This window comes from Telmatherina bonti (assembly GCF_933228915.1).
Source record: "Telmatherina bonti genome assembly, chromosome: 15".
NCBI classification, from domain to species: Eukaryota; Metazoa; Chordata; class Actinopteri; order Atheriniformes; family Telmatherinidae; genus Telmatherina; species Telmatherina bonti.
The window spans coordinates 28,448,784-28,462,375 of record NC_136613.1 but is presented as its reverse complement, the minus strand read 5'-3'; the positions used below and the strand labels follow the sequence as shown (position 1 = coordinate 28,462,375).

The 13,592-nt window shown below is 38.3% G+C and overlaps 1 protein-coding gene across 1 annotated transcript in view; it reads right to left on the bottom strand.

Annotated features, from left to right (window-relative positions):
- Positions 1–13,592, bottom strand: part of pth2ra (parathyroid hormone 2 receptor a) — a gene marked incomplete at both ends in the record, with an annotated part of 85,885 nt that overhangs the window by 43,113 nt on the left and 29,180 nt on the right. Inside the window, 2 exons of the mRNA XM_079254429.1 lie at positions 2,412–2,595; positions 13,390–13,487. Coding sequence (XP_079110555.1) covers positions 2,412–2,595; positions 13,390–13,487 — 282 coding nt within the window. The remainder of the gene's footprint in view (positions 1–2,411; positions 2,596–13,389; positions 13,488–13,592) is intronic.

The window sequence follows — 13,592 nt, the reverse complement described above, 5'->3', positions numbered from 1 at the left end:
ATGTATTCACAAAGCGCTTTACAAGAAGGGATAAGCTGAGTTAGGTTGGGTGGATCTTCACTAGAGCAAAGTGGGAAGACGAAGTGTGTCAGTCTGACCAAAGGACAGGAGAGGTTTATGGTGGACTTTAACATGGCTGAACTTCAGTGGGCAAAGAGCTCCACAAAATTCAGTCTGGCTGGATAAATTATGTGAGACATGAAGCTGTGAGGCTGCTGGGATCTGTCATCGCAGTTGAGCGTCATCAGCATAAAAATAACGTCACTACATACAACCACTGGCTGCTTTTTAAGGTATTCATTACTGGTACAAGGTATGGCTTCATGAGTGTTGCAATAAACCAATTGCAAAGGAGCACAGTTTGTTTTCATGTTACACAACATGTTAATCCAGGTTTCATAGCTCGTCTTCTGACTTCAACGCATTTTGATCTAGACAACTGCTGTTTACTGGATCTATTCCTTTTTTGGACCATGCTCTCTAAACCCCGAACGTGGTTGCGTGTGAAGATTCCAGTAGAGCAGCAATCAGAAATACTTTGACCAACAACCATGCCACATTTAAACTCTCTTAGATCTCCTTTCCTTCTCATTCTGATGCTCCGTTTCAACATCACCAAATCATCATGACCATGTCTACATAACTAAACGCACCGAGTTGATTTCACGGTACATATCTTTATTAAGAAACAATTGACCATAATGTACCCAATGGTTAACTATGGTTATACAGTTATAGAATTTCAAATTACTTATATTGTTTGTTTATTTTCCAATTTGGTTGGTATTATGTGAAAATTGTGCATGAAAGCAACATCTTTTGCGAAGCCACAAAGTGGGGCTGGGCGATATGACCAAAATCTCATATTAGGATAGTCCTCATTTTATATCCCCATAACGATCTACATAACAATATAAAATTGTTTGTGTAATTTTTTGTCAGTCATCAGTTATGTGTCAGATGTGCTTGACAACGGCAGCAGTGATCTCCTTCCATCTGGGGGAACCATAGCCGTATGGCGTTTATGGTAAATACCTTTGGCAGCGTTTGCGTTTGGAGTTTATTATGAGCTTTCGCCTCCACCCTACGCTGCTTTTGCGGCTTTTGCTCGTTGACTCTATTCTTTATTCTGTATTCTTTATCCTGATTCCTGCGCTGGTGAGAAAATTTGTTCGTTGTGTCGGAGTCCGTTGTTGGGACTGTGAGCTAGTCCATTGTTGGTTCAATTCAATTCAATTCAAATTTATTTATATAGCGTCAAATCACGGCAATGCCATCTCAAGACGCTTTACAGACAGAGGGGAAAACATAATGAAGGCCATGGTTCCACATCCATGCGACAGAAATTTCCTCTATTTTATAAACAAGCTCATCAGTTTTGGTTAGCGGGTCACCTTTTAGTGAATTATCCTGCTCTGAAACACGTCTTTCTCCATGTTTGTTTATATATTGCAGCATGCATGCCGTAAAGCACATCTTGACATAAAATACTGCAGTAAAGCACCTTATTGTGGCGTTTCATATGAAACAACATTTTCTATCATCCAAAGGATATATATCATCATATCGCCCAACTCTACCACAAAGTAACTCTTAGATGCATGAATTATTAAAAAAAGTAATGCCACATTTTCTTACATGCAGTATTCTACTTTTACAGACATGCACGGATACTTTTCTATGTATTTATTTTTTTGACTTTTTATTTAGTTTATTTATATTATCTATTCTATAGAAATATTGAAAAATATATATCATCATATTTATGTAATAAAAATATTCCATGACAATGGACTATTTTCAATACAATTATCACTGTCCTGTTTATCACTGTTGGTAATTATGTCTATATATGAAATGTTATACTATATTTGTTTATCCTTCAGTGAGTGGCAGTGTGTGTTGGTGACTCTCCTAATGTTCACTGAAGTGACAAAGTTGCAAATATACCATCCTAACTTGTGAATATACTGGAAAACAGCATTTAAATAGGTGTGTCCTGGAGTGGACATGATGCATCAAAGGGTTAATCCTAAATCATTATGAACATGAAAATAAAATGTATGAATTATTACATAAAAATAAAGAATTACATAGTTAATATGGAACAAATGAAACATTCATTTATGCACCCCATTAACAGCAACTGTGGCTTACTGGCAATAAAAGCTGGCTATTTCTGTAACATGAAGGTACATCAATCTAGCAAGACAGAATAATTATATTCGTTGGACAATGTCTTATTAACACCTACTGATGTGTGGTAAGAAAAATCTATTTAAATATGAATTAATGTGGACATTTTGTGCAGAAAAGTCTGCAAGATTACCTTCAAATATTGACATCTTTGTATTTGATCTAACAGAAGAAAGAACGATAAGAAAATAAAATGATGGAGGCTTCATACTTACATACTGAGACTTGTCAAGTGATGCTACGCTGACTGTCTTCAAGTTGTCCAACAGGGCCGAGTCAAAGTCCTGCAGTCCTGCACTTGAATAGACAACTTTGTCCTTCACAAAGATGCTGGCGGCACGTAACATGAAGGAAACAAACAGGTGCATGTGGATGTAGTTTCTGGTGCAGTGAAGACGTCTGTCAACAAACCAAACACATACAAGGTGTTAGTTACAGCTTAGTTAAAACAATTCCATTAAGAACCTGCAGATTTTCTGCAGAACATGGACAGCTTTCCAAAAACCTGAAAAGATTTTGCACATTTAACAAGAGATATTGGTGTAATGTTTTTTCTTTGTATATTTTTATGTAAACAAACAAAAAAAATGTGTTGGAGCAGCCATGCAAAAGTTTGGGTTTAGTAACACACACACACACACACACACACGGTGTGCATGCAACTTTTTTTGACATGATTGACAAGAAATGTTTAAACCATTTCCAGAAATTGTCCTAACATTTCACATTATTTCACTAAACTTTGGTGAAAACTAGCTGTCCTTAAAGTTCTTCCACCCAGGGGGCCTGGGTCTGGGCTGGCCCTGGATGGTGCTGGATCGGCTGCATGTTGTGGGGTCCTGATCGGGGCCCTCCTATCCCCTGCTCCCCCGGGGGTATCTCACAGGGGACACGTTGGGAAAGAAAGGTGAGGGCGTGCATGAGCCAATGGATGAAGTGGTGAATGAATGTTAGAGTAGAGGGGGAGTAAGGGGAGGAATCAGGGTGTAAGAATTTAGTAAAGTGGGTGGCCGCTGGGATAGGAGGGGGGGGGTGTATGCAGATGGGTGGGGGTGTGTATGTGGGGTTATGTTGGTGGTACGGGTGAGCGATGGGGTGGGTGTACAATGAGGAGTGTGAATGTGGATAGAGGGGTGTAGGGATGTATGTGTGTGTGTAGAGTGGGGTATGCGTGTATGGAAGAATGGGTGATTATAGAGGGAGCAGGGATGTGTGTGTGAGGGGGTGTGTGAGTATAAAGAACGGGGGTAGGAGAGTGTGAGTTTGAGCGTGTGTAAGAGAATGGGTGGATAGGGTGTGTTTAAGGAGGAAGTGTAGATGCGTGTGGGTGTGGGTGTGTGTGGGTGTGTGGGGGTGGAGGTGGGTGAGTGGGTGCATGTGTGTGCCCATGTGTGTGCACATGTATGTGTGCACATGTGTGTGTGTGCGTGTGTGTGTGTGTGTGTGTGTGTGTGTATATGTACGTGTGTGTATGTCTGTGTGTATATGTATACATCTATAGGTTGTTTTTTTCTTTTTGTTTTTGGGTTATTTTTTAGTTGGGTTTTTTTTTTCTCTCCCTTTATCTCTTTCACTTTTCTTATGAGGTGTTTTTTCTCCCCTCTCTTTCTGTCTTTCGTCTGTCCTCTCTGGTCCAGCAGTACAAACTCTAAAATTCAAACAATAATACAAAATAAATATAGAAATAAAATAAAAATTCAGAAAGTCAAGGGGATCATTATATCTATAAAGCTTCCCTTGGCAGAGAAAATTTGCTCAGCAGAACACAGCATCCAGACCATCATTCTGCTTGCCTAAATGCTGGACAAGACAAAAAAAAAAAAAAAAAAAAAAAGTTCTTCCACCAGCTCAAGACTTGACAGCGTTTGACAATCTCACAAACTCCTGCAGCATTGTGATTGGTTCTGCAGTGTTTGTGTTGTTTTATGCAGCCAATCCTTAATACATTAAGTGCCAGCTTTATGGGCCAGCTTGTAAAAAGCCCTTGAAGCAAATTTAGCACCTTCAGTTATTATTACCATGTGAACAAAAGGGAGACTGCTGTATATATGTGATAAACTAAAAGAGATTAAAGAGATGGAGATGCTTCCTTTTAATATCCTCTTCAGAAAAAGCCTTTGTGTACACACTTTAGCCAATATCTAACTTATTTCATTTCAGGGTTGCATTATTACAATCTCTTCTGTATCCTCCCCATAACTTCTCTCTTTCTGGGAGGATTTTTGTTTGGAGGGAAAATATTTGCAAATTTAATTCACTTTGAAGGGAAACTTTACTATGAAGCATGTTGGTAGACTCATGATGTCAGCTTGTGTTGCAGCGTCAAGAACAATTTACTTAAAAGAGGAAAAAATGGTTGAATTTTTCGGCATATTCTGACAGATAAAACAAGTTACTTTGAAAAACATAAGATGGGCTCCATAATTTTACTATTATCCTTCATATCCGTCAAAATCCACAATGAACCACCTGACAAGGTGCTTCTTTAAGATGTTTCTGTGACACTTAATGAAAATAAAATAACCCAGGAATCTCACAAAACCTGGAAACTTTTTGTAGAAAAAAGTGAATGTCCCAAACAAGCAAAAAGTGGCAGTAAACTGTAACTCTAAAAGCGGTGCCTTCCAAACCAGACAGGGGCCCAAAACATTGCATCAAACTCTCTGTTTTAAAAATGTCAAACATTGAAATTGAAAAGAAAATAGAAGTTGTGGAAGTTAAAATATCAAAGAAATGTTTAAGCATGGCTTTTGGAAATCAAGCTTTTATTCACTCAGATATTCACACCACAACGAGTCCTGACTGTCACTTTACTGTTGATGCTCCTGTTAACTTCTTTCTCCCAATGTTCTCTCTTTACTGTCAGGTTAATAAGCAACATACTGAAAGACACCTTATTCATAAGCAACAAACTTGGCATCAATCAGAAAATGCAGCCAGTTACAGAACAACAGAGGGTACTTGAAAGTCCAGCTCTGCTCTAATGGTAAGAGTTCACAGAGCAGATGGCTCCTCAGAGACCCAACTCATTATTGCCAGTAAAGATAAACTGTTGGTATGTTGCGTATGAACTGTGGCATATGTATGACCTGCAAATGCATATCATTACACAAAGATGTATTTTCATACTTGTTTACAAGTATGAAAATACCACACTAGAACCCACACTATTGCAGGAATAAAGCTCGAGCTCTTGACACATTGCTGTCCTTGCAAAATACAAAAGAAGCCAGCACAGCACCTCTACACAAATTTCTTTCTCTTTGTTAGACCTGAAAATGGTTTTGCTCCTGTCAGTGACTGCAGAAGTAGCGTATCTGTAGCGGGCAGCATTTTTAGTGTAACTAGCGCCTTTACTGCTGCTGCTGCCAATTATCCTCAGGATTGAAGATGGTGACCATGTTTGTCTGTGCAATTTATTCAATGCTGAATATCTACTACTATGTAGAACCAAAGCATTTTCACACCAAAACTGGCAAAACACAAAGTGGTGCACATTTTTTGTCTGTTCCTTTCTCTCTCTTTTTTTTTTTTTTTTTTTGTTTTAGTTATTTTACAATTAATTGTTACTTTCAGAAAATTCATGCCGTCATGTTTGCACTGGTCTCCCTACACTGCATCAAGTAACCTTAGTATTGATGGACTGGTGTTTGCAAACAATTTTAATGAAGCTTTAGACTGTTTTTTACTAACTATATGTAAGAATATCCTGAATAGGCAAAAGAAAGGCTTAAAACAGCTATTAGAGATGCAAAAGTCTGATGATGGATCAAAACCAGAAATTAAACATGTCATCGTGACAGGGAAAAAATGGAAAGGCTGAGGACTGGACAATGTTTGTTGTCCAGTCCTCATGATCTCAAAATCAGATCATGACTGAAACGTGTACGAGACATTTTCAGCCGATCCATCAACAGACCCAACTGTTCATCTTTCAGCACCCTGTGGTCCACTGGTTACTAGCAATGCACCTCTGAGCTGGTTGCAAACAACCAAGAATACCAAAAAGTAAGTGAGGGAATGCCATTCCTGCCAACTGAGAGGAAGCTGAGCAGAAACGCTGGAAAGAACAATATTAAATACAGTTTAAAATGATGGGCTTGTTGTTTCATCTATCTCTCTCAGGGAGGTGTCAGAGGAAACATATCAAGCTTCTGTTTTAATTTCCAAAGTGTCTGAATTACTTCACAACCCAGTTATTAAAAAGTTATTAAAAAGAAAGGCATTGTTAAATTACATAAATTTTGGAGCAACGTAAAAGCAAGTCCAGAATCCATGGTAACATACCAAACACTGTTCAATATTTGATGCTAAAACACCCATTTTAGATGAACAATGTTCAGTCTCCCGTTGAATAAAGTTGCTGTTTGAATGTGACAACATTACATGATGTTTTACTTACAGAAAGCAATGTCTTTTTATTGTATTTTGTTAATGTGAATGCCCATGGGGGCATTCATATTATTGAGATCCTGTTCGGCCATTTTTATTATTATTCCGCCAAACTTTGCCGTGCTACTCCTCCTGCGCCGTTCAGGTCACTTCAATCATTTAGATCTTAAACTGTGCAGCTCCTTCAGGACATGTGGGCTACGATTTTTTTAATTCTAAATATTTGTAGTTTTTTGCGATATTTAGCATTTTGTAAAAATAAATTCAGCCTTGTGATTGGATGAAAGTCCTTCCAACCAAATCCGGATTGGACTTTGCAAAAATTCAGCACAGTGATTGGTCAACAGGGTTTCAGAGTTCTGCACCGGTTTGCATTGTCCGGTTCATCAATTTCCTGTCCCCAGTGTCTTTCCTGCAAAATCTTTGAAACGCTACTCCTCCGACACCGTTTGTCTCACTTCAACCATTCGAGTATCAAACTCTTCAGCCCATTCAGGAGATATTTTCTACGATTTTTGGTCTTTGTAACATTTAAACTTTTTAAGTTATTCAAGTTTTTGTCAATGTATTGAAATCTGTTCCTGTGATTGGACGAAACAGAATTCAGCTCAGCGATTGGTCCATTTTGTGCACCAGTACACAGGTACACACACAAGGCACAGTTTCAAATGCAGCATTTAGCATATAGCTCCATTCTTGTTTGTTGGCTGTTGCTTGTGTGACGGCATGCAGTTCTGCAGACTGCTCAAAGTGAGCTATCAGTCTCAGCTGCACACTTCAAGGAGCAAAGGAACTTATTTGCAAATATCTCAGTTAAATATGGAGAATTTGTTCCAACAATGCTCCCTGCAACATTTCAACATTTTGATTAATGTTAAACAACTTTAAAAAAAAAAGTTTTTCACATTGAACAATAGTCTGTCACATCTTTACTGGAGTTTAGTTCAACCTTGCACATGTTTTTGCAATCCCGCTAATTAAACCCTGCTGGATGAGAAAAAAAAAGGCAACTGGAAAAAATGTGAACGCTTTTTCCAAGGTGCAGGAAAGAGTCCAAGTGGTGTTGTGAGTAAATCAGTGTGCTTTAATGCAGGAGTTCATGCGTTCAAATCCTGATGTGAGCCAACTAGAAAAAAGTGTCGGTTATGCTTTTTTTTATGCTTTTTTTTTTTCAATTTCTAATACATATGCAATTTCACTTCAATCATTCAGCATAGTTCAATAAATGGGCATTCACATTTGCTATTATTTCAATAATAGCTGTTTCTAGGTTTTTTTTTTGTTTGTTTTGTTTTGCTTGTCCTGTCCAGCTTCAAAGCAATCATTACTCTTTTGCTGAATTTACATATCAATTCTTGCCCTTACAGAGAAAAGAGTGAACAAAGAGAAAAGGAAAGTGAAGATAAAAGATACAGCAGACAGAAAGCAATGGTACCAGTTGATCAATGAAAGCAGAACAAACAGACACCCAGCTACATGCATAGTAATACAGAAAACTACCTCTGGTATCTGCAAGAAATCAAAGCTGTCAATCATCAAGAGCATCTATAAAATGCCAAACAAGCTCAATACCGTCACTACAGCAACACAAAGGAGAACAACAGTTATCAGTGATTAAACACAGCATAAGTTAGTGAATATTAGAGCTAAGTATCAGGAATAAATAGTGTTCAGTAATAAGTGCAAAGATCATAGGGAGACCAGGAGAGTCCCAAGACCCCAGAGACCAGCAGCCCCCCCCCCCCCCCCCCCCCCCCCCCCCCACTGTTCTAACTTTTTTTTAAGTTCTTTGTTTTATCTGTTTACTGCTATAGTGGGCCGTCTTGGCTTCTGTAACTACAGAAGCCAAGAGAGAAAGTTGTCAGTGCAATTTGGAGGAGAAGAGCCCTAATACAGGTAAGCTTCATGTTGGAAATCAGCACAGAATCATACATACCGCAATGTGGCGTCTTAATATCTTAACATTGTCTGTCATGCTGTGAGCTACTTACAGCTAAGTGGTGAGATAATGTGAAGCATATTTTATATGTTACACCAATTCTCCCAAGTTTATTTTGTTTCACCTCTGATTCTACAATCCTGTACATACTGGTGCAGGATGATACCCACCAGTAAAACTGCTGACTCACTGAAGATGGTAACCTGGAAAATCACACCATGGGTATCATCACTTCAGACACCTTAACTTAATCCTTTCCTCTCAGGTCCTACTAAGAAACCGCTGGTTTCTCACTCATAATGAAGAAAGTACAAAGCCGTGAAAAGCTCATGATTATCACACTCAGTCGCCATGTTCATACCGCTGGGTTGCTCTCTTAAACCAGTGCATGCTTGTAATGTAAGGCTTAACACTCTCAGCCAAATAACTTGTTTCATTTCAATTGAGGGGTCACAGGCTCTAATTTGCTGGAAAAAGAAACTACCAACAGCATGGAGGAGGAGGTTGTTTCTGGATCTGGATCTGTTAGAAGTGAAACACAACGTGACAATAGATAAACTTTTCAGTCCACTGATTCAGTAGCACAGATGCCTGTCTTCTTTTAGTTCATGTCTAGTGATTTTGTACATCCGGATACTGAGGTTTTTATCCAGACAAAGCTAATAATGCTAAAATTTAGAGATTTTCTGGTGAAAGATGTGAATTTTTATTATAATAACATATAAACAAACTGCTGAATTAATAGCAGCAAAGCAAACAAACTCATCCCAATCCAATTTCCATAAAGCTGTTTGTTGTATAAAACATTTAGGACTTTCTCATCATTACTTAAAGCTACCTTACACTTTTTTAGTAGACAAGATCTTTGAGTTGAAATGTTTTGCTGGACAGCCAAAGAGCTGCACAAGGATGTGCTTCATGTATCATCTCAGCTCTGGTGAGACAAACCTTGGCTGTGTTTCAATCAATCAATCTTTATTTAAAGCACTTTTCATACAATAAAAAATGTGGTGCAAAGTGTTTTACATTAAAAGCTAAAGGAAGAGCAAAAACAATATTGCTTATCAAATTCCCCAAAACCAAACACCCATAAAACCCACACATACAAAACATAGGAAACATGTAAAATCATGTCTCAAGAGGCGCTGTCCCGACCCCATTAACTGTGTCGGGAAGCTAAGACACTGGAAAAATAAAAGATGTTCAGACTAAATGAAAATTTAAGAGAATAAAACATGAAACATTAAAATAAAGATAAGAAACACTAAAAGACAAATAAAAACGTTAAGATGAGATCACAAAATTAGGAGAATACAACATAAAAATAAATAAAATAAAAATGAATAAACAAAAAATAGTTTGATTATTGCTAAGACTATGAGCGGCATGGATTAAGTTCTAGGATATCATGCTCTTATTTGAGAAGTCTCAGTTGACACTTTGACCTGAGTTAAATATTCATGTCTTCTTCTCCATCAGCTGTTAGTGTGGCAGGTCCTATCAGGGCCATCTTATTTCTCTTTTCCTTTATTTTTCTCGCTTATATTAAGTGCTCACACTCACAGAGAAAACATTAAGTTTAGAATGTTATGGTGGAAACAATAAAAACAAATGTTTTGAGGTCCAGTGCAGCGCACGTTTCTTACAAACTGACAAAGTCTCGTATTGCGGCAGAGAAACCAGGCTTCTTTGACTCAGGTGTGTACTTATGAGACTTTACTGTGAGTCGTTGACCTTGTCACAACAAACATGCACTCTTTAAAAAGCCAGGGCAGCTTGCTCAAAAGCAAAAGAAAAACAAGCGTCCTGAAGAATACCAATTCATGTGACAAACTTTTCTGTAAGCTATTACTGGTTTTGTTTTAGTAGAAACAATGACAGTCAATCACTATGTCATTACCTTGTTGACGAAAATATGCTAAACAAAACATGAAAGGTCATCAAGCAACATTTATATACTTTCCAGATGTTTGAGCGAGATAATTACCCTACTGGTAGAGTAAGCGCTTAATCCCTTTTACAACGATAGAGATAGGCTCATTCGTTGCTTTTATCCATTCCTCTGGAAGCAGCAGAAATGGTTTGGATGCACATCTGCCACAAACCAACTAACAAGCAACCCAACTATGGGCCAGATCTATTAAAGGTTTGCAGGTAAAAAATATGTGCAGTCGTTGTACATGCAAGATAAAAGTACAAAGTGATTAATAAACAGCGGACACCGAGAGCTGCAAAACAGCACATCTGGACCCAGAATGTCTGTAGCAATGAATATGCAATATGGGCTGTTCTAACACTATTTTATGTGTGTTGGGAGGAGACAATATAAATATATTATATATATTAATATATAAATTATATTTCAAATAATGTCTTTAGGATTCCACAAATTTTAGAAAACAAGCAGATAACATGAAGTTTTGGCTTGACAAATTGCAAATACTGATGTAAACTGAACAGATAAATATAAGTAAGAATTAAACAACGCTGCGCGTCGTGTTGTTCTCGACTTGGCGCTGGGCATTATAACCGTCTTAATGCACGGTTCCGAGTTGTGTAATCCGCTTATGCCATAATCCCACACAGTAAACATTTTATAACAAATTTCTATTTATTTTTTACATTTGCTAAATATACTATTTTATACGAACTATTTCATGTTGACCTGGATGTAGTTCTTATGCCAAACAACCGCTGTCAGACTACAGCACGTTTCTCTGATTCACCTGTTAAAAGACAGCTGATCTGAACCAGCTGATTAACGAGTTGCTATGGTGACGCCCTGTGACGGAGGGATATTAACAGTGTTTAACTCACTGAACTACGTGTGCATTTATACGAAAATAATGCAGCCAGTTGTCACTGACAATGGTATAAACTATGTTTAGGTGAACTTCCACAACCTACTGCAGTTATTCTACATCGACCTGCAGCCGGAGCCGACTGAGACTGGCCGCCTGGGAGTGCTTTAGGACGGGAGAGGCTCCCGCTGCTCCTTCCTTATAGCAACTGAAGAATAAAATGTGCCTTCAAGTCAGTCGCCAAAACACCAGAAAAGTCTCTAGTCGCTAGTTGCTTTTAACAAAAAGAAGTCACCAAGGGGGGTTTGGAAAGTCACCAAGTTGGCAAAAGTGGTTGAATAAAACCAAAGCGGCTGTGGGAGGAGTTTACAGCACAGCGCTGCAACGCCAGAGACGCTCGATTAGCAGCTGAAGACACCAGGAGAGGAAACTGCAAAGAGAAAAATAATCACACCATTTTATTTTCATGATCGTTGAAAACCCAGATCGTAGTTGAGATTAAAATCCCAACCCTACCATTTATGAAATCACTCTTCAGCGTGTGGTTCAGGTAAACGTGCAAAATTCTAAATTCCAGATGCATTACTGCTCACAAATTGGGATCTTACACTGTGCACCTCATTCACCTTCTTCATCTCTGTGAAACACTTTCTTTTACACTTAAAGAGGTGATATAAACCACAGTACGCAGCAGCAGCCCCACTTCAGACCACCACAGACAAAACTCAAAGTGGAGCCGAAGGTGAAGCCTTTATAACAGATCATAAATCTCACTATTAGATCGCAGCAATTGTCTTATTAACCACAGAAAGTGTGTTTGTTAAATTGGCTGAAAAGATCTTTGTCCACTTTAAAAGAGTGGGGGGACTGGTGCGCGTGTTGCCAGGCTATCTCGCTGCAACAGCTCAGGAAACATCAATACACCACGATAACTTCACACAGCAAGTAGTTTCACATAATGAATTGGAACTTAAAGAAACTCCTCAAACCCTAAAGAGCATCCCTCCAAACGTCTGTGTTTTATCTCAGGGGATGCCTTAAGGTCTATAATTCCTTGTGAGTGACTACTTTCTTCAAGGTCTAATCTGAACTTGCAGAGGAAAGAATTTGGTGTGGTCATCGCTATGTGAATGTGTGTATGATGGAGAGGAAGCACGTACATAAAATATGAAGTACTGCATACATATACTTGAGTCTGAATAGATTTTTTTTTTAAAAAGCACCATAACTCTACTGGTACAGCTTAACCAAGCTTAAAAGGTGTTTTAATGGGTTGAACTATTGACATTTCTTTTCAGAGATCATAATCTAATAGTCGATTTCTATTCATTATAGATTCTGAATACATCCATACTATAAATAATCAAGCACGCTGTCTAGACTAGATTCAGAGTCAATGGATTTGACGTCTTCATGAGCTTACTTGACACATTTAAGATTTCAAAAGAGTCATGTCATTACCAAATGTTACGCTGTATTCTCTGCAGAACTGACCCATTTGGCACATTTTCACACGTGTGTAAAAGATTCAAGACTTATTTTTTATTTTAACTGCAGACTGCAGTATCTGCAGTGCAAGGAGAAGGATCTTAATGAAGCAACCCTGTGTTTTCCAACACCATCCTGTCATTTCAGCTCCTGCAAAAGGACAAATTTACCTCATGAGACCAGTTCTGTTTTAAGTCTTTTCCTATAAATCAGAAGATTCTGCTCAAATCTGACACTCGTCTTCACTTGGGGGGGGGGGGGTTATAAATTAGTATATCATTAATAACGGTGTTTAAAATGTTATAAGTTCTATTTTCTAATTCTATTTCGTTTTGGGTTTTTTTTTCATTTTTAAGTGCCTAAAGAAACATTCTGATGAGAAATGGAGCTATAGAAACACATTAAATTGAACTGAAAAGAAGTAGTTGTAGCAGTTGTATAATCAGGTAAAGAATTGGCTCCCGCCAGTACCTTGATGATGGGAGTTTCTGTCACCCTCTGCCTCTACAGACAATTTGTGATTTACTCTGCACTTTGTTACAGAGACAATGCAGAAAAAAACCCCTGACTTACCTGAAGTATCCAATTATCATGATGGCCACAAGCAGAGAGCTGAAGGACACGGCGTAGCCAGTGGTGTACATGACATAAAGCCGCTCAAAGAAGTCTTGCTGTGAACACAGAGAGAAATGGTTGCAATTCAGTCCCATTTTTTTTTTCCTCAGAAGAGCTTTACAGACTGGAATGACTGAAATATAACAGCTCAGACTACTTGA